Source organism: Oryctolagus cuniculus, chromosome 13 (genome assembly GCF_051225735.1).
Source record: "Oryctolagus cuniculus isolate XC-2025 breed Fujian yellow rabbit chromosome 13, ASM5122573v1, whole genome shotgun sequence".
Classification (NCBI taxonomy): domain Eukaryota; kingdom Metazoa; phylum Chordata; class Mammalia; order Lagomorpha; family Leporidae; genus Oryctolagus; species Oryctolagus cuniculus.
The window spans coordinates 18,897,388-18,921,336 of record NC_142879.1 but is presented as its reverse complement, the minus strand read 5'-3'; the positions used below and the strand labels follow the sequence as shown (position 1 = coordinate 18,921,336).

Below are 23,949 nucleotides of genomic sequence, written 5' to 3'. Positions count from 1 at the left end.
CTCCGCTCCAGCCGTTTCAGTCAACTGGGGAGTGAACCAGTGGATGGAAGACCTCTCTCTCTCTGGCTCTACCTCTCTCTATAGCTATTTCAAATAAATAAAATAAATCTTAAAAAAAAAAAAAGAAGCTTGTAAATGAACAAGTGAATGAATGCTCTCTACCCCTTTTAGTCGGGAGCGCATTTTCATGGAGAACCAATAAACCCAGCCGGGGGAGATGGCACTGGCTCAGCAGCTAAGATGCCACTTATGGCGCCGGCATCTCATATCGGAACACCCACGCCGCAGGCCTGGCTCTGCTCCCAGTCCCAGCTACCGACTGATGCACACCCTGGGAAGCCACAGGCAATGGCCCAAGGACTTGGCTCCCTGCCACCCACATGGGAGACTCTGCGTCTTGGCTGTGGTGGGCCTTTGAAGAGTGAACCGGAGGATGGGAAATGTCTTCCTGTGTCTCTGTCTGTCTGTCTCTGTCTCTCTCTCTGCCTTTCAAGGAAATTAGACAAATAAATCATCGTTTAAGAATCAAGCACTAGGCTGCACTTCCCACACCAGCTCACGTTCCCCCGATGCACCCGTCACCCACACTGGTCCATTGCACAACGCTCGGCTGTGCCGGTGGGAGGAGGCGACCAAAATTTGGCTTCAGACTTGAAGCTTCATCTCCTGGAGTTCTAGGGTCTGGGGGTGGGGGGTTGCATGCCCCCAGAATGATGCAGTGCGGGATGAAATAGCAATAAACAGCGAACAGCGACAGGCGAAACGTGTTCAGAGGACGGAGACACCCTCCCTGGCTGGGTGTCGAGAGAATGCTGGATGTTCAGGGCGTCAGCCCAGACACAGGGTGTTGATCGAGGGTTCGGACCTGGCCACCGCCTTGGGCAGTGCCCTGTGAATGAGACACAGGGCCTCGACCTCAGCTTAGGGCCAGGCTGTCCAGGCTGGACCAGGCCCAGGGGAGGAGGGAGGCTGGGGCCAGGTTGTGCAGGTTCTTTGAGCACAGGCACAGGAGACAGCCACGTGGGCACCATGGCCAGGGCTGCAAAGCCGGGGAGCCCCGCGCTGCCCTTGGTGTGGGAGTGGGGCTCGGCTGTGGGCTAGAGGGGGTTAACCTTGCTGTTCTCTGAGGAGCTCATGGGGTCAGAGGCCTCCATGTGCTTCAAGTCCTGTGAAATATAAGCTGATCAACATGCGTGATTTCTCAACGGCAGGAAATGAAGCAACTGTCTGAGACAACACCCCGCCTCGCCTCCATGGAGGGCAGGGCTCCAGGCCGCGGTCTCTCAATCCTGGCTTTAGAAATCAGTTCTCCTGCTATGGAGCCGGCCTGGGGGGAAGGGCCGGAGGCCTGGGGCCTGCGGGAAATGGTGTGGGGGGCAGGGGTTCTGGGGGGGAGGAGATGGGGCTGTATGGGAAACCTGCAGGCTGACTCAGGAGTGCGGGGGCGGGGGAGAGGATCACGGGGTCATCGGAGATCTGGAGCCAGGACTTCAGGTCCAGAACAGCCCCCGGCGTCTGCTCTGTTTCTCTCTTTCCCTCGGAGGCCCCCAGCTTCCAGGACGTGGGCCTGCAGACAATTCTAGTTCCTTGTCCTGGGGCCATCCCTGTAACTACTTTGTCACACCTGCTACAATGATTGGCTCCTACCGCTGTCTCCTGCATCTGCTGTGGTCCTCAAGGACAAAGGCCGCACTGCCCTGCGGATTCCAGTCCCTGGGCAGGTGCAGCTGGGCCCGCGGGCTCTGCAGTGTTAGGCTGACTGGAGCAGCTGCAGGCTCCCCATCCGCACCTGGTCGGTGGGTGCTGCAGTGTTGCGCACAGCCCCCTGCCCGTGTCTCCTGTGGGACTTCATCTATTCCCCCGGCTTTAGGTAGCATCTTCCTGCTAATGACCCCTGCATTTTCCTATCTCCAGCCCAGAGAGCAGCTGTGCGTTCCAGATACACAGGTGTGCTGGCCCGATTTATTTCAAGGACAGAGCGATGGAGACAGAGAGAGACATCTTCCATCTGCTGATTCACTCTGCAAGAGCCAGGGCTGGACCAGGCAGAAGCCAGGAGCCAGGAACTCCAGCCAGGTCTCCATATGGACAGCAGGGACCTGAGTACTCGGGCCATCATCCGCTGCCTCCCAGGCCATTGGCAGGAAGCTGGATGGGAGAAGGGGGTGGGATCCCATCCCAGGCACTGCAGACGGCTGTGGGTACCCAAGCAGTTGGACCACAACGCCTGTCCCCACTTGCCCTGCTCTGGGTCTGCTCTCTGCAGAGTGGTGAGGGGGACTTCTCAGGACGTGCGCCCCTCCGAGCCCCTGCAGAAGCACACACGGGTTTCTAGCTGCGTGTAGAACAAGACCCCCGCACATGCCCAGACCCTGCCTCTCCCCCCAGCTCAGTCCTCTCTGGCCACTCTGGCCTGTGTGCCTGCTTGCTTCTCTCTTTGAAAGAGACCTCAAGCTCCTTCTCACCTCTGGGATCTGCACGTGGGGTTCCCTGCTAGGCCATCTCTCCCCTTCCTGGGGCTGATCCCGGGGGCCCCAAGGTCAGCTCTCAGAGAGGCCCCCGGCTATCCCAGCTGCAGCAGGGCCTTCTGCCCCACTCCCCCACCACTCAGCAGAGCCAGGACGGGCCACCCGCCACGGGCTCCACATAGGAGAGGATGGGTGGGGGAGGCCTCCCCGCCGGCCGGCTCCCGGGAACTCTGCTCTTCCCGCACCTAAGTGTCCAGGGATTCACCCAGCACCCGCCTCGCTCCTTCGGCTTCTCAGAACTGCCCACACCAGCACCACCTGGCGGAGTTCCTCTCTCCTGTAAAACCGGCCACAGAGCTGGACACACTCTCCGGCTATGGGGCCCTCGCTGTCCTGTCCCGCATCTCGGTTTAGACTGGAGTCAGTGCAGGGGACAATGGGCAGGATGGAAAATCCACCCCCCAGGAGGGGACGCCTGGGTCCTCACCGGCGTGGGCCTCGGTCTATAGTTAGCTCCTGACTTCCCTCCTTGGCTGGCCTGCTCCCGTTATCTGGGACAGTGCTGATCTCAACTCGGGTCTATTGTCCAACAGCGTCTCTGCATTTCCACCCACCCTGCTGGCTCCGTCCCCTTCTTCTCGCTCCCCCTTCTCCCCAGGAGGCCACCTGTCTCAGCCCCCGCGCTCCCTGTTGAAGGAGCTGGGTCTGGTGGGGCGACCCTGGGCACCCCGCTCCCCCTCCGTCAGGTGGGAACGAGGCCAACAGCTGTGCGCCGGGACGGGCGTGATGCGTGAGGAGCACTTGGCAGCCCGCAGGTGGGTCCGTGGGGTGAAGCACTTCTTCAGCCAGAAGACTCCTGGGCTCCGGTGGTAACGCAATGCTGTCACCGAGCAGTGAGCGCATGCAATCGATAGGGCTGTAGTGTGACTGCGCTGCTCTCGCTCCGCAGGGGCCCGCAAGGTGAGCCAGGGCACGCCTGCAGGGTGGGGCGCTCCCGCACCAGCACCGCGAGGAAGAGGTGCCCAGCTCCAGTCACTGGGAAAAGGTCAGAGCTTGATGAATAACCAGAGCGCAGGGGCCTGGCCGCAGGCAGCTGGGAGCCGGCCTTTGCCTCTTGGGCTCTGATGCGGAAGCAGAGGGCATCTTGGCCGTGTGCGCTTGTCCCACGTCAGCCTGAGCACCCACTCTGGTCCTATTCCAACACCTTGGCTCAGGCTGTGCTTTGCAGAGGGAGGGCTGGGCCACCTCCAGGACCTGACGCTCAAGGGACGAGTGTGTCCCCAAGGCTGCCTCGTGACCGTCTCTCGGGGGAAGGTGTGTCTTGGTGAATCTGGAGGTCAGAGTGGGGATCAGGAGCTCCACGTGGGAATTCTTCCAGGGCCGGCCTGGGCAGTCCCGCCCTGGGGTTTGCTCTCGTTAGGGGAGCTGGCACCGCTTAGCAGGAGGAAAATGGCTGTGGGGTGAGTGCTCACGGTCTGTGCCCCCAGCTCTGCCCTGGGCCATGCGAGGGGGTGGGGAGGGAGGGCAGGCTCAAGGCCACGCTCTGCTGTCAGCCACCTGCTCTCTGCTTCCCTGATGTCCATGGAGAAGACAGTCTCTGCTCATTTCCCAGATGGCCGCAATGGCCGGAGCTGCGCCAATCTCAAGCCAGGAGCCTGGAGCTTCTTCCGGGTCTCCCACATGGGTACAGCAGAAGATGGGCCATCTTCTACTGTTTTCCCAGGCCATAGCAGAGGGCTAGATCAGAAGTGGAGCAGCCGGCGCCGCGGCTCACTAGGCTAATCCTCCACCTTGCGGCGCCGGCACCCCGGGATCTAGTCCCGGTCGGGGCACCAGATTCTGTCCTGGTTGCCCCTCTTCCAGTCCAGCTCTCTGCTGTGGCCAGGGAGTGCAGTGGAGGATGGCCCAAGTGCTTGGGCCCTGCACCCCATGGGAGACCAGGAGAAGCACCTGGCTCCTGGCTTCGGATCAGCGTGGTGCGCCGGCTGCAGCAGCCATTTGGGGCGGTGAACCAACGGCAAAGGAAGACCTTTCTCTCTGTCTCTCTCACTGTCCACTCCACCTGTCAAAAAAATAAAAAATAAAATAAAATAAATAAAAAGAAGTGGAGCAGCTGGGACTCAAACAAGCGCCCCAGGCGGAGGCTCAGCCTGCTACACCACATGTTGGTGCCTTAACCGCTTTCTTGACAGCTACGCCAAAGGCCCACGCCTGGATAATTTATGAAGAGTAACAGTCTATTCAGCTCACGGTTCTGGAACCTGAGAGGTGCAGAGTCAGGTGCATCTGGCGAGACCCTTACGGCTGGTGACACCCCTGGTGTGGCACGGGGTCACGTGGTGCGAGAGCGCACGCTCACTGACTTGAGGCTGTTCTTATAAAGCCTCTAAGGCCATCGGGGGCAGTGCCCCCCACCCTGGCCTCCCAAAGGCTCCACCCCAAACCCTGGTAACACACCAAAGATGAAAGGAAACAGATCGGCTTCTCTCTAACTTCTCTAGATAATTAAATGACTCAAAAGTGACATCTTCGGAAATGTTAACCTCAGGTTGCAAAGAGGCAGCATGTCGCTATCGTAAGGGACAGGGACGTTTAAAGGGAGATTGCTCCGCCCAACTCAGAGGGAAAATCTCCAGATGCTCGGATTTTCAAACAAAAATGCTTCCCCCCAGACCCAGTGGTGCTTAAATTAGGTCTTAACTGATGGCCTTTATGTTTCTTTTCTAATTTACTTATTTGTTTGAAAGGCAGAGTGACAGCGACAGCGGGAGAGGGAGAGAGGTCTTCCATCCGCTGGTTCACTCCCCAAATGGCCAGAGCAGCCAGGGCTGGGTCAGCCTGAAGCCAGGAGCCAGGAGCTCCATCCGGGTCTCCCACCTGGGTGGCAGGGCCCAAGTCCTTGGGCCACCTTCTGCGGCGTTCCCAGCTGCATTATCAGGGAGCAGAGTGCCCAGGACCCGGATGCTCCGGTGATGGACGCCAGCGTCACAAGGGCAGCTTGGCTCCCTGCGCAATGACGCGGGTCCCTGCCTGGCCTGCCGGATGCCACAGAGCTTGTTTCAACCTCAGACTCAGCTTCTTCCCAGTTGCTCCTTAACTCAGGAGGTGAGGACATTGCCTAATCAATACAAAAAAAATTTTTTTTGAGCAAACAAATTGATATAGTTTACCAACTTCTGGAAGAAGTTTGTATCCCAGATTACCAAATGTTTTCAAATCCAATAGAATGAGCTCCTGCTCCGAATGTCTTCCTTCTGAATGCAGTATTGTCCTGTAAGTCATTGCAAACATGTGGAAAATTCAGAGTACTGAAACATTTGTCCACGTTCTGCTTCAAAAAAAAAAAAAAAAAAGCTGTTTTATTTATTTGAAAGTCAGAGTTACAGACAGAGAGGGAGAAACAGAAGTAGAGAGATAGAGCGAAATCGTCCAGCCTCTGGTTCACTCCCTAGATGGCCACAAGGGCCAGGGCTGGGCCACGCTGAAGCCAGGAGCCAAGAGCTTCTTCCGGGTCTCCCACGTGGGTGCAGGGGCCCAGCACTTGGGCCATTTTCCACTGCTTTCCCAGGCACATCAGGAGGGAGCTGGTTGGGAAGTGGAGCAGCCAGGACCCGAACCGGCGCCCATATGGGCTGCCGGCACTGCAGGTGGCGGCTTTACCCACTAGGCCACAACGCCGGCCCATTTGTCCACTTTCATGATTCAAATCTGTTGACATGGAATTTTTTTGCTAAAACTGTAATTTGGATAAAAAAAGAAAAGCCTCTGATTGAGAGTTTAATTAATGATTTGGTTACCAGGTTACAAAAGAAGAGGCAATACGTGACTGTTGAACAAGTTTAAGGTTTTCATAACTAATACATAATTCTATGAGAAAAAAATTACATAACATTCTAATCAAGATGATTATTTGGAAAAATTAAACTGGTTTCATAATTTTGTTTTAAAAACAGCATTATGCTTTTTCCTTGATTTTACGACCATTTTAAAAATAATGTGAGCACGACGTTCTAATTTATGCAAGGCGGCTTTATTTTCTATGGAAAGCTCAATTATTTTGAATTGCCTAATTTCCTCTACTGTTTTTGCTTGTCAGATAAACAAACACTAATTTGTTTGAGAGTGTGAAATCATAAGATATATGAATGATAATAACTGATGTTTTCATAAAAATTATTTTTATGATGCTAAAAATCACACAGACTTAATGTGCCAACTTGAAGTGTAATTGCCAAATCTTTAGTCAACTTTAAGACCTTAAGCTAACATTAATTTGAGTGAATAATAAATAATCTTTGAATACTTGAACTACATGATTTTAAAGTGCCCCTGCTGCGGGCTGGTGTTTGGAGTGTTGATTACACGGCCGCCCCGGGGTGCCCACATCCCATGCTGGGCTGCCAGCTCCATGTTCAGGCTTCCAGTCCAGCTTCCTACTAACGCGCGCCCTGGGAGGCAGCGGTGATGGCCCCAGCCTGGGCCCCTGCCACCCACGTGGGAGACCAGGATTGAGTTCCTGGCTCCTGGCTTTGGCCTGGCCTGGCACTGGCTGTTGTAGGCGACTGGGGGGTAAACCACAGGTTGAGAGTTGCCTGTCTGTGTAGCTCTCTCTCTGTCGAATAAAATGAAAAATAAATAAGTAAGATAACTTACATGAACATTTATAATGCCCCGTTGCTGTTTAACGCAGGACAGCATAGCCGCTGGGCGCAGGTTGAAGGGCTTGTAGTCTCCTGTGGGTTTTGTTCAAGCATGGCTGAAGGTTTTAAAGAATGACGCAAAGTGTCCATGACAATGGAGAAACACATATGCTAGATAAGTGATGTTTTGTTGTGGGGAAGGAAAGAGTAAATTTACCTTAAATTAAAAACATTTCTTGGTATGCCAAAACCTAAAAGAAGGTATTGCAAGCAAAAGACAAACTTGGAGCCAGCTTTGTATACAGCGGGTTAAGCTACCACCTGCAACGCTTGCACCCCACGTAGGCATTGGTTTGAGTCCTGGCTGCTCCACTTCCAATCCAGCTCCCTGCTAACGAGCCTGGGAGAGTGGCGGAGGATGGACCAAGGACTTGTGTCCCTGCACCCATGTAGGAGACCTGGAAGAAGCTCCTGGCTTCAGCTGGGCTCAGCCCTGGCCACTGTGGCCATTAGGGGAGTAACTCAGCAGATGAGGATCGATCTTTCTCTCTCTCTCCTTCTCTCTCTATTTCTGCCTTTCAAATAAATAAAAACAAATCGTTTTAAAAAGAAGACAAACTTGAAGTGTGTGCTGTAAGTTTAGATGGTCTGAGAAGAAATAAAGGCTATTTTCGTGGGTTTAAAATAGCTGCAAATAATGAGTCTGAAAGGAGAATGACATGTGTTAAATTGTTTTAATAAAGTCGGCTCGATATAAACGAATTTTTCATTAGGACTGTAATCTCTACTGCGAATCGCTGTGCTGGTGATCTATGCAGAGTCAAACTAGGATTCTGCTTACAGAACCGGGTTAACTCTTCCCAGACAGGAATCCCTTTGCATCATCAGCACATCCTGTTAATTTTCTAGGCTTTTGGAATATTTTTACACCTTACCAAGAATGTCCATGTTGGGAATAATTATCGTTACTTACTGCTGTGAGCTTTTTAAAATATTGTTTACAACTGTTTCTTGCCTTCAGATAGCTGTATCCTCTCGCACCTCAAATTTTACCTTCTCCAAAATCACACTCCGTATTCAGAAAGGTAGGACTTTAAGATGCCTTTCAGGGCCGGCGCCGCGGCTCACTAGGCTAATCCTCTGCCTGTGGCACCGGCACACCAGGTTCTGGTCCTGGTTGGGGCGCCGGGTTCTGTCCTGGTTGCTCCTCTTCCAGGCCAGCTCTCTGCTGTGGCCAGGGAGTGCAGTGGAGGATGGCCCAAGTGCTTGGGCCCTGCACCCCATGGGAGACCAGGAGAAGCACCTGGCTCATGGCTTCAGATCAGCGCGGTGCGCCAGTCGCAGCGGCCACTGGGGAGTGAACCAACGGCAAAGGAAGACCTTTCTCTCTGTCTCTCTCTCTTACTGTCCACTCTGCCAGTCAAAAATAAAATAAAATAAAAAGATGTCTTTCATAAAAACATATGGATTTTTTAAAAAAAGATTTATTTATTTATTTGAAAGTCAGAGTTATACAAAGAAAGAGAGGCAGAGAGAGAGAGGTCTTCCATCCACTGGTTCACTCCCCAGATGGCTGCAATGGCCAGAGCTGGGCTGATCTGAAGCCAGGAGACAGAAGCTTCTTCTGAGTCTCCCACACAGGTGCAGGGCCCAATCACTTGGGCCATCCTCCACTGCTTTCCCAGGCCATAGCAGAGAGCTGGATTGGAAGTGGAGCAGCTGGGACTCCAACCAGTGGCCGTATGGGATGCTGGCACTGCAGGAGGTGGCTTTACCCACTACGCCATAGCACCGGCCCAAAAAAGTATGGATTTTTTAAAAATGTTATGACCATGGGTAATACAAAGATTTATTCCTCTACTTTATAAAGGGGAAATAATAAAAAAATTTCAATTTGACCTTATCCAAATAATTGACTAGCTCAATTGTAAGAGCCATCCTATTTATTCTTATTTACAATGAAGAAATCTTCAGCTTTGCTAGGTTAAGCGCTTAGAAGTAAGGCACATTAACTGGAACATTCCAAGGATTCCAGGTCACTTCTGAAAGATACCTTCTCGTACGCGTGTATAGAGTTGATGTGGAGATCGACAGCGCGTTTGTTTATTTTAGACTTGTCTCCGTGTTTGTGGTGCGTCTCCGCTGGTTACAATCTTCTGCTTGTGCCAGAACGCGGGCCCAGGGGTCTGCTGGTGCCTCACTCTCCCAGCGCACTGCCCCTGCACCGCGGTGAAAGCCCCCCTCTCCCCGTCCCAGCCGTGAACCTGACCTCTTCACCTTAGCAGACACAGAGGCTAGGTCTCTTTCCTTACAGCTACAAAGGCCCTGCTCCAACTCAAGATTCGGCGCTCACCCGCCGGAGGAGGCGGCAGAGGGATGACAGGAAAGGCCGGAGCTCACGGCTTGACCTGGCAGACTGGACCGAGCGACGCAGACACGGTCTCAGGAGTGGCTTTGGTCCAGGTTCTAGAACAACGCTCAGTAAACTGGCTGTCGGGCAACTGCAGCTCGCTGTCGTGCTTGTCGGGTGGAGTGTTACTGGGGCTCGGTGGGGCTCGCCGGGTGACTACCGTGCGTGGCTGCTTTCCTGCTGTAAGGGCCAAGTTCAGCCAGAGGCTGATCAAAAGCACACACCTGTGAAGAAGAGACTGCGACCCCACGATCAGGGAGCACAAAGAGGAACACATTGTGGTTCATGCCTTGTTCTCATTAACACAAGAGATGGCTTTTCTTTTTATTTCTCATCCTCAGTTTAACAGATTACACCTATACAAACTGGGATAAACTTTTTAAAAATTTTAATGAGATATTTAATAGAACCCAATATATCCACTTGAACATGTAATCAATCTAAAAAAATTAATAACAGGAGGGTATTTGGTATAGTGGTTGAAACACCACTTGGGACACCCACACCCCTCTCACAGCGCCTGGGTTCAAGTCCTGGCTCCACTCCTGAGTCCAGCTTCCTGCTCATGTGCACCCTAGGGGGCAGCAGGTGCTGGCTCAAGTCGGGTCCCTGCCAGCCATGTGGGAGACTTAGACTGAGTTCCTGGCTGCTGGCTTCAGCCTGGCTCAGTCCCAGTTATTGGGACTTTGGGGAGTAAATCTCTCTCTCTCTCTCTCTCTCTCTCTCTGCCTTTCAAATAAATAAAACTTATTTTAAACACTTAATGAGAGCTGTGATTTCCTGCTTTTGTTCTCATACCCAGGAGCTTCTCTGGGTCTCCCATGTGGATGCAGGGGCCCAAGGACTTGGGCCATCTTCCACTGCTATCCCAGGCCATAGCAGAGAGCTGGACCAGAAGTAGGGCAGCCGGGACTCGAACCGGCGCCCATATGGGATGCTGGTGCTTCAGGCCAGGGTGTTAACCCGCTGCACCACAGCGCCAGCCCCCAAACATTTCTTCTAATTAGGTGTGTGCCGAAGAAGAACACGCACCATGACACTGGTTGAAGGGCGGTGACTTAGACTTCCTCAGGCCATCTGGGCACGCAGAGGCATCATGGCACCGGCATCTTGCAGTGAGGCAAAGAGCTTTGGGCTGAACCCCAAATCCAGCACCGGCAAGTGTGACTCACAGCCCAGGAGCAGGCTCAGGGTCAGTGCATGGGGATCACCAAGAGGAGATAGCGGGAGTGGGGGCTTCTGACAGAACCGACCAGAAAGGACCCCTGCTGAAGGCAGCCCAGGGCGACCCATGCCCTGGGGACAGGGAAGACGAGGACCGTGACCAGATACTGAGGGTGAGCAGATTTCCAGGTCTGGGGTCTTTGCTAAGGGGACTTAGCCGGCTCCTGGATTTTACAAGGCAGTATACAGAGGAGCGTAGGAGCACACCCAGAAGCTGCTTAAGTGTGGCCGGAGAATCCTGGTCAAACAATAGCTTCCCATTCAGAAAAAAGACGTGGGCTGGTGTGGTGGTGTAACAGGGTAAGCTGCTGCCTGCAGCACCGGCATCCCATATGGGCACCGGTTCTAGTCCCGGCTGCTCCACTTCCGATCCCGCTCTCTGCTATGGCCTGGGAAAGCAGTAGAAGATGGCCCAAGTGCTGGGGCCCCTGCACCCATGTGGGAGACCTGGAAGAAGCTCCTGGCTCCTGGCTTTGGATCAGCCCAGCTCTGGCCGTTGCAGCCATTTGGAGAGTAAACCAGTGGATGGAAGATTCTCTCTCTCTCTCTCTCTCTCTCTCTCCCTCCCTCTTTCTCTGTAACTCTGCCTTCCAAATAAATAAATAAATCTTTTTCAAAAAAGACCATACTCATAGCAGGGACACCAGTGAAATCCCGGAGAAAACCTGGCGTGGCTCACGGCTTCTGGAATTCATTTCCCGGCAGCTGGGATATGTTAGCAAATGTGGGAATCTTAGAGAAAATAAGACTAATAAAGACTTCACATCACTGCTTCTCACATCAAAGCAACTCTTGGCCTGTGGGCTCTGCAAAGCCTACAGACCAGAGTTCACGGCAAAGCTTTAATATCTTGTGGCTCTAGTTTTGCTAACTACACCGAAAGAGATTGTCCTTGTATTTGCCAATACCTCTTGTTATGCCAATGGAAATAAAACAAGACACCAATTGAATGGCGCTGGATCAGAAATTCTTAAGCAACTGTACAGTAAAATCCATGACTCAGTGGCAAGAACCAGGCCGAAAGAAAGGGACAGCTGTGGAAGCCGCACCTGACAGTTCACCCTGCTTCAGTCAGAGCCAAAGACCACTGTGAGGCCGTGACACTTTGCATCTGCAGAAAACCCCAAAATAACTGGTCACCCTGATTCCAAGTTAATACACCTGGGTGCTTTCCCAGAAACATGGACTCCCTGACAACAACAACTCCATCCCTGATCAGTGCTGTGCTGGCCCTGAGGGACGTGGGGACACTGCTGGGGACACTGCTGATTGCCATCATGAATACAGTGACCTTGGCTATCTTTGTCCCCTTTGAATACTTCCTGTGTTTGCTGTTTAATGAGCCAATCTCTCTCTCTCTCTCTCCCCCTCCCCCTCATCCCCTCCCCTTTCCCTTCCCTTTCCCTCTCCCTCTCCCATGTTTAAAGATTGCTTTATTTGAAAGGCAGAGTGACAAAGAGAGGGACAGAGACTGATCACCCATCCACTTGTTTACTCCCCAGTGGCTGCAACAGCAGGGCTGAGCCCGGTGGAAACAAGAAGCCTGGAACTGCATCCAGGTCTCCCACGTGGGTGCAGGGGTCCAAGCACTCGGGCCATCTCCTGCTGCTTTCCCAGGTGCATTAGCAGGGAGCTGGGTCGGAAGTGGAGCAACTAGGACCTGAACTGTTGTCCGTATGGGATGCCAGTGCCACGTGTGGCAGCTTTATCTGCTATGCCACAGGACTGGCCCCGCTCACACACTTTTTTGCCAGACTAACACCTCCCCTCCTACCCCGCCTCCCCGCCGAGATCCCATGTCTTCAGGAGGTGACCCCTGCCACCCACTAAGGCTCCTGACCCTCGAGAGCGCCTCTTGAGCTTCTCGCAGCCGTGACCCAGGCCTTGCCCTCTTGTTCCACATACCCCCTCCCTGCACACCGTGGGCTCCATGAGGTCAGGGACCAACTCCCTTCCCACTCCCCTTGGAGTTCTGTCACCAACCTCCCTGCTCCACAGGCGCTGAGTGTGGGAGGCACTGATTCGTCCAGGGAGGCGAGCTCCAGGCACCAGTCTTGAGGTTTGACGGCACCTGCCATGTCAGTTACCCCACAGAGGCACCTCTCGCTGGCTGTTCCCCAGGAGGCAAGGGTGTCGCCGGACAAGAGAAGGGCTGGGCTGGGCTGGGCTGGGCCGGCTAAGGTCTCCTGTAAAGCTGCAAGGCGCAGACACGGGGCCCCACCCTGACGACCTGGTCCAGTTTAATCACTCCCCAAGGCCCCGCCTCTCTGCTATGATTGGACGGAGTTCCTACCACACTGACATCAGTCCTTGGGGACTAAATCCTGAGTTGGGAAGGGGTGTGAGGGACACACGTTCAGGCCACGGCAGCGAATCCAAGGGCCTGAAAAAAGGCACACGTGGGTGGGGTGCAGGTGTGAGAGGCGGCTGGAGGGACTGAGCCTGGGACCCTCACCAGTCCATGTGCCGTGACGATGTCATTTTGATGACTGTGGAATTAATAAACTAAGTGTGGGCTGGCACGGGACAAGGAGGCGTGGACCAGTCCTAGCTTAGGAGGTGACTTTTAGCAAAGGAAGACAGGGAAGATAGGGGGTGTTTTCTGAACGCCCTGTACTGTGTGAAAATTTTTGCATGCAAACTAGTTTGTAACGGCGCCAGCAGAAATGAGTCTCCCTCTGTGCCCCAAATGCACCAGGGCTGTCATTGCGTCATTGCTGTCAATCATCTCAGGTGCAAAAGGAGGCAGTCACCTTAAAAGGAAGAAGCTGTCACCCTCTAGCACTCAGAGTATGACTCCGGAAACCACTGTGCTTTTTTTTTTTTCCTATAAGGGATACTTAAGGGGCTGGTGCTGCAGCATCAGCGTCTTGTGTGGACACGCTGGTTTGTGTCCTGGCTGCTCCTCTTCCGATCCAGCTCTCTGCTATGGCCTGGGAAGGCAGTGGAAGATGGCCCAGGTGCTTGGGCCCCTGCACCCACGTAGGGGATCCAGAGGCAGCTCCTGGCTCCTGACTGCGGATTGGCCCGGCTCTGGCCATTTCAACTATTTGGGGAGTGAACCATCAGATGGAAGACCTCTCTCTCTGTCTCTCCTTTCCCTGTCTGAGACTCTACCTCTCAAATAAATAAATAAATCTTTAAAAAAGAAATGATACTTTAAAAGTTTATTCATCTGTTTACATTTAATTTGAAAGACAGAGAGAGAGAGAGAGAGATCTTCCATCCACTGGTTCACTCCACAAATGTCTGCAACAGTCGGGGCTGGGCCAGGCTGAGGCAGGAAACTGGCCCCCACCTTGGGTCTCCCCGTGTGTGGCAGGTACCCAGGTACTGGAGCCGTCGTCTGCTGCCTCCCAGGAGTCACAATAGCAGGAAGCTGGGTCGGAACTTGAACCAGGCCCTTGGCACGTGAGCGCCAAGCCACGACTTCACCACTGGGCCAAAACCCCGCCCCTAAATTGCTTAATTAATTAATTTGAGAAGCAGAGAGACAGAGAGGCAGGCGGAGCTCCCACCCACAGGTTCACTCCGCAAGTGCCTAGGCCAAAGCTGGGAGCCGGAAACTCCATCCACCAGGGGCCCAAGCGCTTGAGCCATCGTCGGCTGCCTTCCCAGGGCCGGCGTGAGCAGGGAGCTGCCATCTGGGGCAGCGGGGCACGGGACCCAGGCACTCCCAGGGGACATGCGTGCATTTTCATCACTGGGCCAAAAGGCCACCCCGACCACTCGTCTTGCAGTGACGGAGATGGATTATCAGCGCTTCAGAGGAAGAGAAAGCAAGAGAGAGCCCTCACGCCGAGAGGGCCGCCGGCCGGCATGGCTGACCCCCACTATTGCCGGTCGTTACTGTCAAATACAAAGCGACCTTGTCCAGAAGCCCGGGGCCTGTATGGCTCTTGGAGTCCTGAACTTTTCTCTCTCTGCCCACTGGCTGTCACAGCCTGCAAAGGGGGCCGTTCTGCATCTCCGGGCTCAGGATTCACAGGCAGGGGCGCCAGGCAGAGCCTCCTTACCAAGTTTTGCTCCCATCCTGAGGACGGCGGGGAGTCCCGGGAGGATTGAAAGAGCAGCCGGGCCACTGGGCTTGAGTTTGCAAAGCATCCATGGCAGAGGAGCGCAGATTACGCGTCCTCTGCCGGTCTGCGCCCTGCCCTGGGGGACGTCCTGTGGGCCCCGCTCCGGTACTTTCTCTGCACCTGACGGAGTTCCCGGGCTGCAAGGGACCCCGTCTGCCATTCATGCTGCTGTTTCACAAAGGATTCAAAGCAGCTCTGGGCTCAGAAGGCTCTCGGGAACGGCCCCCTCCCCGCCGGCTTCGCCTTTAAATAATCAGAGCATAAACTGCGGAAGGAAAGGGTTGTGGACCCCAAGGGGAGCCCTCAGCTCGGGGTTCTCGGTCCCCCCACCGGGGGCTCTCTGGCTCTTCCCTAGACGAGACCAGCAGGAAGCAGGGAGAAAGTCGGGGGAGGGGAAGTCCGGCAGGGCCGGATAATAACAGCCTTGTTCCCAGGCTTATGTAAGCTGATTGGGTCTGGCCTGCAACCTGGCCGACGGCTCCGAGGGCTGTAGATGCGAAGGTAGAGGCTGCCAGGGAGGCTGGGAAAGTGCTGGCAAGGAGGAGCGGGAGCCGGGTGCAGGAGGAAGTGGCTCCCAGCCCACCCCGCGGCCAGCTGCCACTTCGGATGCGGCAGGCAGAGCTGGCCCAGGGCTTTCAAAACCCCAGACTTTCTCAATCCTCCCTGCCGGCCTGCACATCAGCCCCGACCTCGTCTCACTCACACCTCCCCTTGACACACAGCGCAGTTCCTGTAACGGGGCTGGGCTGGGCGTGCGGAGGTGGGACGAGACGGGTTTAAAAGGACAGTGCAGGGGCCCCGGGCAGAGGCCGGCCACTCCCCACTCTGCCACTGCCGGGATGGGCCTGACGGTGGCTCAGACAGGTCTCTGATCTGGCCAAGGCCGGTGGGGTTAGGGGTTCTGCACCCTAGGACCAGGCCTCCTGCCTGCTGGGTGGGGGGAGGGGCGGGGAGGCCGGGCCAGGGGAGAAGGGGGACCGGCATTAGAATCCTGCGGGGAGGGGGTGGCAGGTACACAGGCAGGAAGCCCTTGCCCAGTCTTGCTTCCCCTCCAGGCCTGGCGGTCCTGGTGCTGCTGCAGTGCTGTGAGTAATGCCCCTCCCCCCACCCCCACCCACCACACACCTGCAGTCCTGGGAGGCGTGGCGAGGGCACAGGGAAGGTGGGAGGGGTCTGGCGAGGTGGGAGCCCTTGTCCAGGCTCTTCCAGGCCTCCATGCCACGAGTGGGTGTACGTTATCTGTGTCTCCGCTGCTCTGAATATTTGGGTTGGGGCTGTCCAAAATAGCGACTGTAAAAGGCTCGGGTCGGTGAGAGCTTTGCCCAGCAGTGGAGGGAGCGCTAAGGGAGCCCGGCCAGGGGAGACGGCCTGTGCCATAGCAGGGGTTAGGGGTGGAGGAGATGGGGCACTTCCCGGTCTGTCGTGATCCTGCACCCCAGCTCGGGGGAGCTGGAGATTGTGTTCTGAGGCTCCCGTGGGCCAGCTGCGGGCTGAGTTAGGGACACTTCTGATGGAGGAAGGCGAGGGTCAAGTGTCTTGGGCTGTCGTGGGCTGGGTCCCTACTCTCCCTCAAGGCCACCTCCTCCAGGAGGCTTCCTGGCCTTGCACTGAGCCCTCACTTCGCTGGCATCCACACCCCGCGCTCTGCTCCCACACAGTGCCAGGCACGGTCTCCCTCTGTGCCATGCACTTTCTGCATGCGCCGACGACCTGAGCCCCTCTCTGCTCACCCCCGCACCCCAACAACTCCACAGGCGCTCAGCCCAGAGGCCTCCGGCCCAGGCCCCACCCCTGCCTTCTCCTCAGGCTCTGCCTACAAACTGGTCTGCTACTACACCAACTGGTCGCAGTACCGGGAAGGGGAAGGGCGATGCTTGCCCGATGCCATCAGCCGCTTCCTCTGCACCCACATCATCTACAGCTTTGCCAACATAAGCGACAATGAACTTGACACGTGGGAGTGGAACGACGCCACGCTCTATGGCATGCTGAATGCGCTCAAGACCAGGTGGGGCCCGGGGCCGGCCAGGGTGGGAGGACGGCCTTGCCCAAGGGCGCACAGAACCCACCTCTGGGCCCAGAGCTGGAGGCCTTGGCTTAAATGGGAGGGGGCAATGACGGTGGGTGTAGGGCAGCATTTGGGGTGCGCTTGGAGGCAGAGGCCCCTGGGAATGGCAGGGCCTCTCCTTCCCACTACGGGAGCCTCTCCAGGGAGCCCTGCCCTGGCTTCCCCACTGTGAGGAACAAAACTGGACAGCGACTGCCACCAAGTGTGGGACCACTTAGGACCCTGAATCCCAGGGCTGCGAGGACCACAGAGGCCTAAGCCAGCCCCTGGCCCAAAGCTAGATCGCTACCTACTGTGGCCTCCCACCATGGGGCCACTTGGTGTCACCTCACTTCACCCCTGCCTTCCCCCCTCCCTGTCCCACAGGAACCCCAACCTGAAGACCCTCCTGTCTGTGGGAGGGTGGAACTTTGGCTCTCAGAGGTAAGAGGGCACAGAGGGGGCTGCAACAGGGGTGAGGCCTGGGTCTCCCCACTCGCTGTAGAGGGGTCCCAGGGGCTCCAGGCAGATTGGGCACAGAGGCCTAAATGGCCGTCAGGGGCCTGCCCCACATACAGCCAAGAAACCAGAGCCCAGAGAGGGAGAGGGCCTTGCCAGGGGTCACACAGCGTCTCCTGCTCCCCTGCCTATTTTGTTCCCGCTGTCTCTCAGACCTCCTCGGGCAGAGCCTGTCCCAGTCCCTCCTCAGCTGCATGGGCTCAGGCTCGCTGCTCCCCAGGCCCTGGAAAGCCCGCCAGAGGGCCGGGCACCTAGAATCCCCGTGCTGGTCACATTACATGGTGCTTTTGGCCCTAGATTTTCCAAAATAGCCTCCAACACCCAGAGCCGCAGGCAGTTCATCAAGTCGGTGCCGCCGTTTCTGCGCGCCCATGGCTTCGACGGGCTGGACCTGGCCTGGCTCTACCCGACGCGGAGAGACCGGTGGCATTTCACCAAGCTCGTCAAGGTGCCGGTCAGAGGGGCAGGGGGAGGCGGGCAGGCATCAGGGATGGGGGTGGGCTAGATGCTGCCTCCTGCGATGGTCTCCTGAGGACAGGCAAAGAGGGGCCACAGCATCCTGGCTGCAGAGCCCTGGGGTGCCCTGCCCTGCAGATCGTACACACGGTGACCACGTTGGGAGGTTGGGGGGTCCCGGTGGGAGAGGCAGAGGGTCGGCACTGACCAAAGGGGCTCATCACTGCCCCCAAGTGGGGTATCCACTGTTCTGTCCCAAACTGATGCCACCTGCTACCTAGCCTGCACCGCATGCAGGGCCCTCCCCCAGCTCACCAGGGGAAGCCCAAGGGTCGCTGGTGCCCCTGGGGGCAGAGCAATCATCTAAATCATCCCGGGATTTTGAGATCTCACAAGCTGGCTAGAGCAAAGCTCGGACTGAAAGCCAAATGGGCTCCAGCAGCGTCTGGGGCCCGCCGGGATGCCGCGCTGTCCCGCGGGTCCCTCTGGATAGGGAGCATCCGGGAGCTGGTGGCGTGCTTGGGATTGGGGCTGTGCGGTCCAGACGTGTTTTAGGACAAGGACGGTGGCCCTGACGATGAGGCCCCCGATGGGTTACCTTGTCACCTCCACCGAGCCATCAGAGTTGCTGATCACAGCCGTCAGGGGAGGGCGGTGAGGAGCTCAGGGCCTCTCTCGGAAGTCTCCCTTGTGCCTCCCAGGCCGTCTGCGCTCACCTGCCTCCCCCCCCCCCCCCCCCCAGGAAATGAAGGCCGAATTCGCGAAGGAGGCTCGGGGAGGAGCAGAGCAGCTCCTGCTGAGTGCCGCCGTGTCTGCTGGGAAGGTCGCCCTCGACAGTGGCTATGACATCGCCCAGATTTCCCGGTGGGCAGACAGCGCCCTGCACGCCTCTGCCGACCCCCTCCCCCTGCAGGAGACGAGGCTTCTAGTCCCGGTTCTTCCAGAACCTCGTCCTGTGAGCTGGAACAAGTCGCTTCCCCGCCGTGTGCCTCAGTTTCCCCGTCTGCTGAATGGGGCATAATCAAGCCCGCTGTTCCCTTTCTGCATGGGGTGTCGCTGGCCTGTTGAGAGTTGCTATGGGTGCACTCTAGAAGGGAGCAGGTGCAGCTACACCCCTGCTGGCCGTCACAGGCTGCTTCCCCCACGCCAAGCTGGGCTGAGCACTGGACCTTGCAGTGCCCACACAGCAGCAAGGAGACCTTTGGTTTCCAGAGTGTGAGGTGTGCTCAAGGCGGCCTCACCCCCTCAGCCGCCCCCTCTCCTGGGGCCTAGTCCCTCCCATCCCCTGGCCCCTGCTGTGTCTGAGAGTGGCAACCGGCAGCCCAGCGGCCTGGTGGCTCCAGAGGGACCCAGGAGACCCAGGAACGGAGCAGTGGCCTTGGGACCTTCTTTAGGATCCTGGAGGGGTGCAGACTTGCCACTGGCATGAACCTTGGCAGGAGGGAGGAGGTGGCTATGCACCTGTGCCTGGTGGCAGGAGATCACGGGGCACAGTCTGGCTCCAGTGCTCCCCGAGCCGTGGACGCCTCCTCCCACCATCTCACGTCTTCGGCTCAGACCACTTTGGTCCTGCGCTGTCCTCCTAAGCTGCTTCCCACGCTGCTTTTAGTCTGCTTGCCCTGGAGCGGCAGGTGAGACAGAGGCCGGCCCCTAGACGTGTGCGGGGCCATGACCCAGGGACCCACACTTGCCTCAAGTGCCCTTGTGGGCCAGGGCCGGTGCCAGGGCAGGTGGGCCGGCAGCCAGGACAGCGCTCCGGGGAACGCCTGGGACTTGACTTAGCAGCCAGCCCATCAGCTGCCTCCTGCCTCTGCTCACATCCTGCTGAGGCCTTGGATGTGAAGCCAAGGGCTTTTCTCATTTCCAGATACCTGGATTTTATCAGCATCATGACCTACGATTTCCACGGAGCCTGGCGCAGGACCACCGGACACCACAGCCCCCTGTTCCGGGGCCAGGAAGATGCCAGTCCTGACAGATTCAGCAACACTGTGAGTACCCAAGGCCCTGCCACCTGCCAGGGCCCACAGACCAACCCTCTCCTCAATGCAGTCCTGCAAGAGAGAGGTTAACAGGCCCATTTCACAGATGCGCCAGCGGAACTCCCAAGTCTGCATTCTCCATGGTTCTGGAGGTGTGGCTTGCAGGGTGGGCTGTGTGAAGGCAGGGCCTGGCTGGGGAGAGAGCAGGAGCCTCCGCCTGCCCTTCCCTTGCTGGGAAACCTGAGCCAATCACCTGAGTTCTGCATCTGTCCAGTAGCGATCATGCCTTCCTAAGTTTAAAAGGGTTTCTCCTGAGAATGGAAGGAGGAAATGCACTTGAAACTGACGCCACTGCTTCCCGGATGGACAGGGAAATCCCAGATGCACCAGACACCTGCAGCCCCGTGTCGTGGCAGAGGGCTCGTTGCCCACCCTCCCTGACCCCTGCATCCCTCCCGGCTCTGTCCCCATCCAGGACTACGCTGTGGGCTACATCTTGAAGCTGGGGGCCCCTGCCAATAAGCTGATCCTGGGCATCCCTGCCTTCGGGAAGAGCTTCACTCTGGCCTCTTCCGAGACGGGTGTCGGCGCCCCCATCTCTGGGCCGGGACTTCCAGGCCGATTCACCAAGGAGGAAGGGACCCTCGCCTACTACGAGGTAAGGGAGTTGGAAGAGATGGTGAGAGCCCCCAACACTACCAGCAGCCCTGGGGACGAGGCTTTTTCTTGTCTGGGAATAAAAAGATGTTCAGTTGACCTCACGCCCCAGAGGGAGAGATGGAGAGCCGAGACCTCTGCCACTCACTGGCCAGCAGGTGTGGACACGCGGGCCTGCCCCTCCCCACCCCAAGCTCCCAGCACACCTTCCTGGCCAGCGAGCAGGGTCTTCCTCCCAGCCCAGGAAACACACATGGCCGGGAGGCAGGTTCTGTTTCAGTTCAGCCTCTGCTGCTCTGTGTGGCCTTGGACCAGTCCTGAACCCACATGACAGAGGAACGCTGGGAGGTTTGCATCTGTTTTATACAAAGCGGCAGAAGCTGAGGCTGCAGGATGGGGCAAGGGGCTGGGAGAGATCGGGTGGGGGCTGGGGTGACTTCTCCCTGTCCCCTGCTGAGTCAGTGCCACTCCTGACATGAGCCCTGCTCTGCTCTCTTCTCAGATCTGTGACTTTCTCCACGGTGCCACAGTCCATAGACTCCTGGGCCAGCAGGTCCCTTATGCCACCAAGGGCAACCAGTGGGTGGGGTACGATGACCTGGAGAGCGTCAAAGCCAAGGTAAGCTTCCTCAAGGGAGGGGGCCCTGCCTGGAACAGCCGGAATCCAGTCCCCTGCACAGAGGACAGGGCTGGGGGCTGGTGTGTGGGTCTCAGGTACCTACTGTTCCCTCCCTGGGGGAGGGGCCCGCAGAGGACATTTCCCCCTATACGCCCCTGGCCCAGGGGACCCAGCCCTGCCCTCTGTGGGCCTCCTTTGCCAGGTGCGGTACCTGAAAAACAGGCAGCTGGCCGGCGCCATGGTGTGGGCGCTGGACTTGGATGACTTCCAGGGCTCATTCTGCGGCCAGAACCTACGCTTCCCTCTGACCAACGCCATCAAGGACGCCCTCGACGCGCCTTAGCCCTGTGTTCTGTGCACAGTGGGGGCCAAGGAGGCCCCGTCGGCCTCGGGCGCCAGCCGGCCAGGAGCCCCATTGCCTGTACTGCTGGGTCCTCGGCTGAGCCTCTGGCTCCCTCCCTGGGAACCTGTGCAGGAGACAGCGTAGCCTAAGACAGGGCGCTGAGCCCTGGTGGACAGGGAGGTGGTCAGGGCTGTGGCAGGGGCCGTGAGGGCCAGCATGGTGAAAGACCCCAGGTTAGCACACACCTGCCGATGAGTGGAAATGCTCACAGACCCCAAGCCTGGCCCAGGCTGCGTCTTCGACTCCCCACCCACGGCCCTCCCTACCAAAGGACACTATTTGGGCAAGTGCCGCCACCACGTAGCCCCAAATCCTACAAGACCCAGTGACCCTGCTAATTATACCCTCTGCAAAGCCAGACTTGAAACCTTCTCTTAGGAACATAATCGCGTCTCCTACCCTTCTTCCCTTTCCTAATCCCACAGCTGTTCAATAAAGCACAGCGGCTTGTCGCATGGCCCCGCCTTGGTCTGTTTTATGGGACGGGCCCAGCTCAGCCCCTCTTCTGGATCCCTCTTTCTGAGCTTGGGAGGCCAGCACTTGCTGAGCTGAGGCTGCCATGTCCTCCGCCGGGCCCAGGGAGCCCCAAGGGGATGCCAGCAGCCCCCGCTTCACCGGCCCTGGCCTTCCCCGAGCCTTCCAGCATTGCGTCACCGCCATCCGGACCTCCCAGTCAAGCTCCTTGTTGAAAGAAACTTGGGGTTTTCTGCAGGCCCTTCAGCCCCAGCGCTTTATCTCTTCCCACCCTGGAGAGGTGGGGGAGCCCACCACAGCACCAGGCACAGCCCTGGGCCCCGGATGTCGTCCCATGCCCCCTCCTCCCTCCCGGGGCTGCTCTGCAGGGCAGTTGGGCGAAGGCCTTGGAGCCTCCCCGAGACAGGCAGCTCACTACCTTGCAGGTGACACGTCCCGTTGCCCTGCTGGGTGGAGTCCGTGGGCTGTCCCCAGGGCTGTGCTCTGCGCCAAGTCCTTGGGCTCCTCCTGCCCCACCCCACTCCCTCTGCTCCTTTCACCCATGAGTGGTCAAAGCCCCTCCACTCCAGCTGGCCTGGGGCTCAGGTGGGGGAAGGCAGGGAGGGCTGGGCTGAGCTCTGCGGACGGCTGCTTCCCCAGCCTTTATAGGGAGAGGTGCTGTCCCCGGGTGTCTGAATTCCCAGGCTCCCAGGGAGACGTTGATCCAAAAAGGGGACAGACACGCACTCCGGAACCGAAGAGAACTTGTCTGTGCGTTCCCTGATGCTCGCGAGGTCTGTGACTTGGAGAGATCTTGAGGTGGCCTGGTGGTTTGTGACTGTGGTGTGAGGTGCTGGGAAGGAAATGCCTACTGGTGGCCTTGAAATCTGAACCAGCTGGAGCCGGGCAGATGCAGCTGACCCCAAGGTCATCGCCCCACTACAGGCAGGGAAGGCAGGGACCTGGCCAGCACTCTGGGTGGGGGTGGGATTGGGGGGTACACAGTATTTCACCACTGGCCAGTGGCACCAAGCATTGCCCAACCCCTGCCCACTGCCCACCCCCCCACACGAGGGTCTTTAAACGGCCTGGGCTTTGAGCCCTCCTGGGCAGCCAGCCCTTGTCCCCTGGGGCCACCCTTCCCCCATCCCAGGCCGGGCTCTGCAGGGCTGACTCAGGGGCCTCCAGGGTTAGTCACATTTGCTTATAGCTGCAGACTCAGAGGCCAAGGCTGGCGATCGGGTCTCTGGGGCCCACCCCCTACCCAGCAGGGCACTGAGTCACCAGGCAGCAGGCACGGGCCCTCTACCGCTGGTCCCAGTGAGGACAGCCCAAGTTGAGGGGCAGCCACACTCCTGTGCCCCCAGCCCCAAGAAGGGGGCAGTGTGTGCTGCGTGTTGCCAAACGAAGTACAGGGGTATTTGTTTTGAAATCATTGGACATAACGCTTACTGGGGCGTGAGGAATGTATGTGTTAAACAAGAATTCCCGTGCAGTGAAAATCTGTGTGGCCACCACTCAGGACAGGAAGCAAAGACTCCAGCACCCCGAAGGCCCCACAGTCACAGCCCCTGGCCCTCCACCTAAGGCCGCCCCCCCCCCCCCGGTTCTGTGCTGACCTTGACCTTGCTTGCTCTCTGACCTTACCGCAGAGGACTGCATTTCTCGTGCCTTGCTGTCTTTGCTCCCGGGAGAGCTGTGAGGTCACCTGCGTTATCGGGTGCAGCTGAGGTTCTCTCATTGTACCCCAAATTTCACTTTAGAGTTGCACAAACACTTGGTTATGTCTCCATGTTACTGCTGCGGCCGCAGGGGCACAGGTTCGGGCATTTGGGAATGGAGCCCAGGAGGTCGCCTGGTGGACACATCGTCCATGTCACCACACCAGGGCTGCCTCCCTTCCCTACAAACTTCGCTTTTTTTTTTTTTTTTTAAGATTTATTTCTTATTTTACTTGAAAGTCAGGGTTACACAGAGAGAGAAGGAGAGGCA

The 23,949-nt window shown here is 57.2% G+C and overlaps 2 protein-coding genes across 4 annotated transcripts in view; one reads left to right on the top strand and one right to left on the bottom strand.

Annotated features, from left to right (window-relative positions):
* The window catches only part of ADORA1 (adenosine A1 receptor), an 83,921-nt gene that overhangs the window by 20,778 nt on the left and 39,194 nt on the right, over positions 1–23,949 (bottom strand). The window lies entirely within an intron of this gene.
* CHI3L1 (chitinase 3 like 1) lies at positions 15,241–21,961 on the top strand. Of its 3 annotated transcripts, none has more exons than XM_089311320.1 (10): positions 15,241–15,322; positions 15,877–15,906; positions 16,628–16,829; positions 17,256–17,312; positions 17,685–17,835; positions 18,586–18,707; positions 19,711–19,834; positions 20,301–20,483; positions 20,985–21,101; positions 21,304–21,961. In XM_089311320.1, exons 3-10 carry the CDS (start codon positions 16,807–16,809, stop codon positions 21,442–21,444), a joined length of 918 nt encoding a protein of 305 aa, XP_089167446.1. In that variant the 5' UTR covers positions 15,241–15,322; positions 15,877–15,906; positions 16,628–16,806; the 3' UTR covers positions 21,445–21,961. The 3 variants fall into 3 exon arrangements, with proteins under 3 accessions (XP_089167446.1, XP_089167445.1, XP_008266780.3); XM_089311319.1 differs by lacking the exon at positions 15,241–15,322 and adding an exon at positions 15,385–15,581; XM_008268558.5 differs by lacking the exon at positions 15,241–15,322 and adding an exon at positions 15,444–15,685.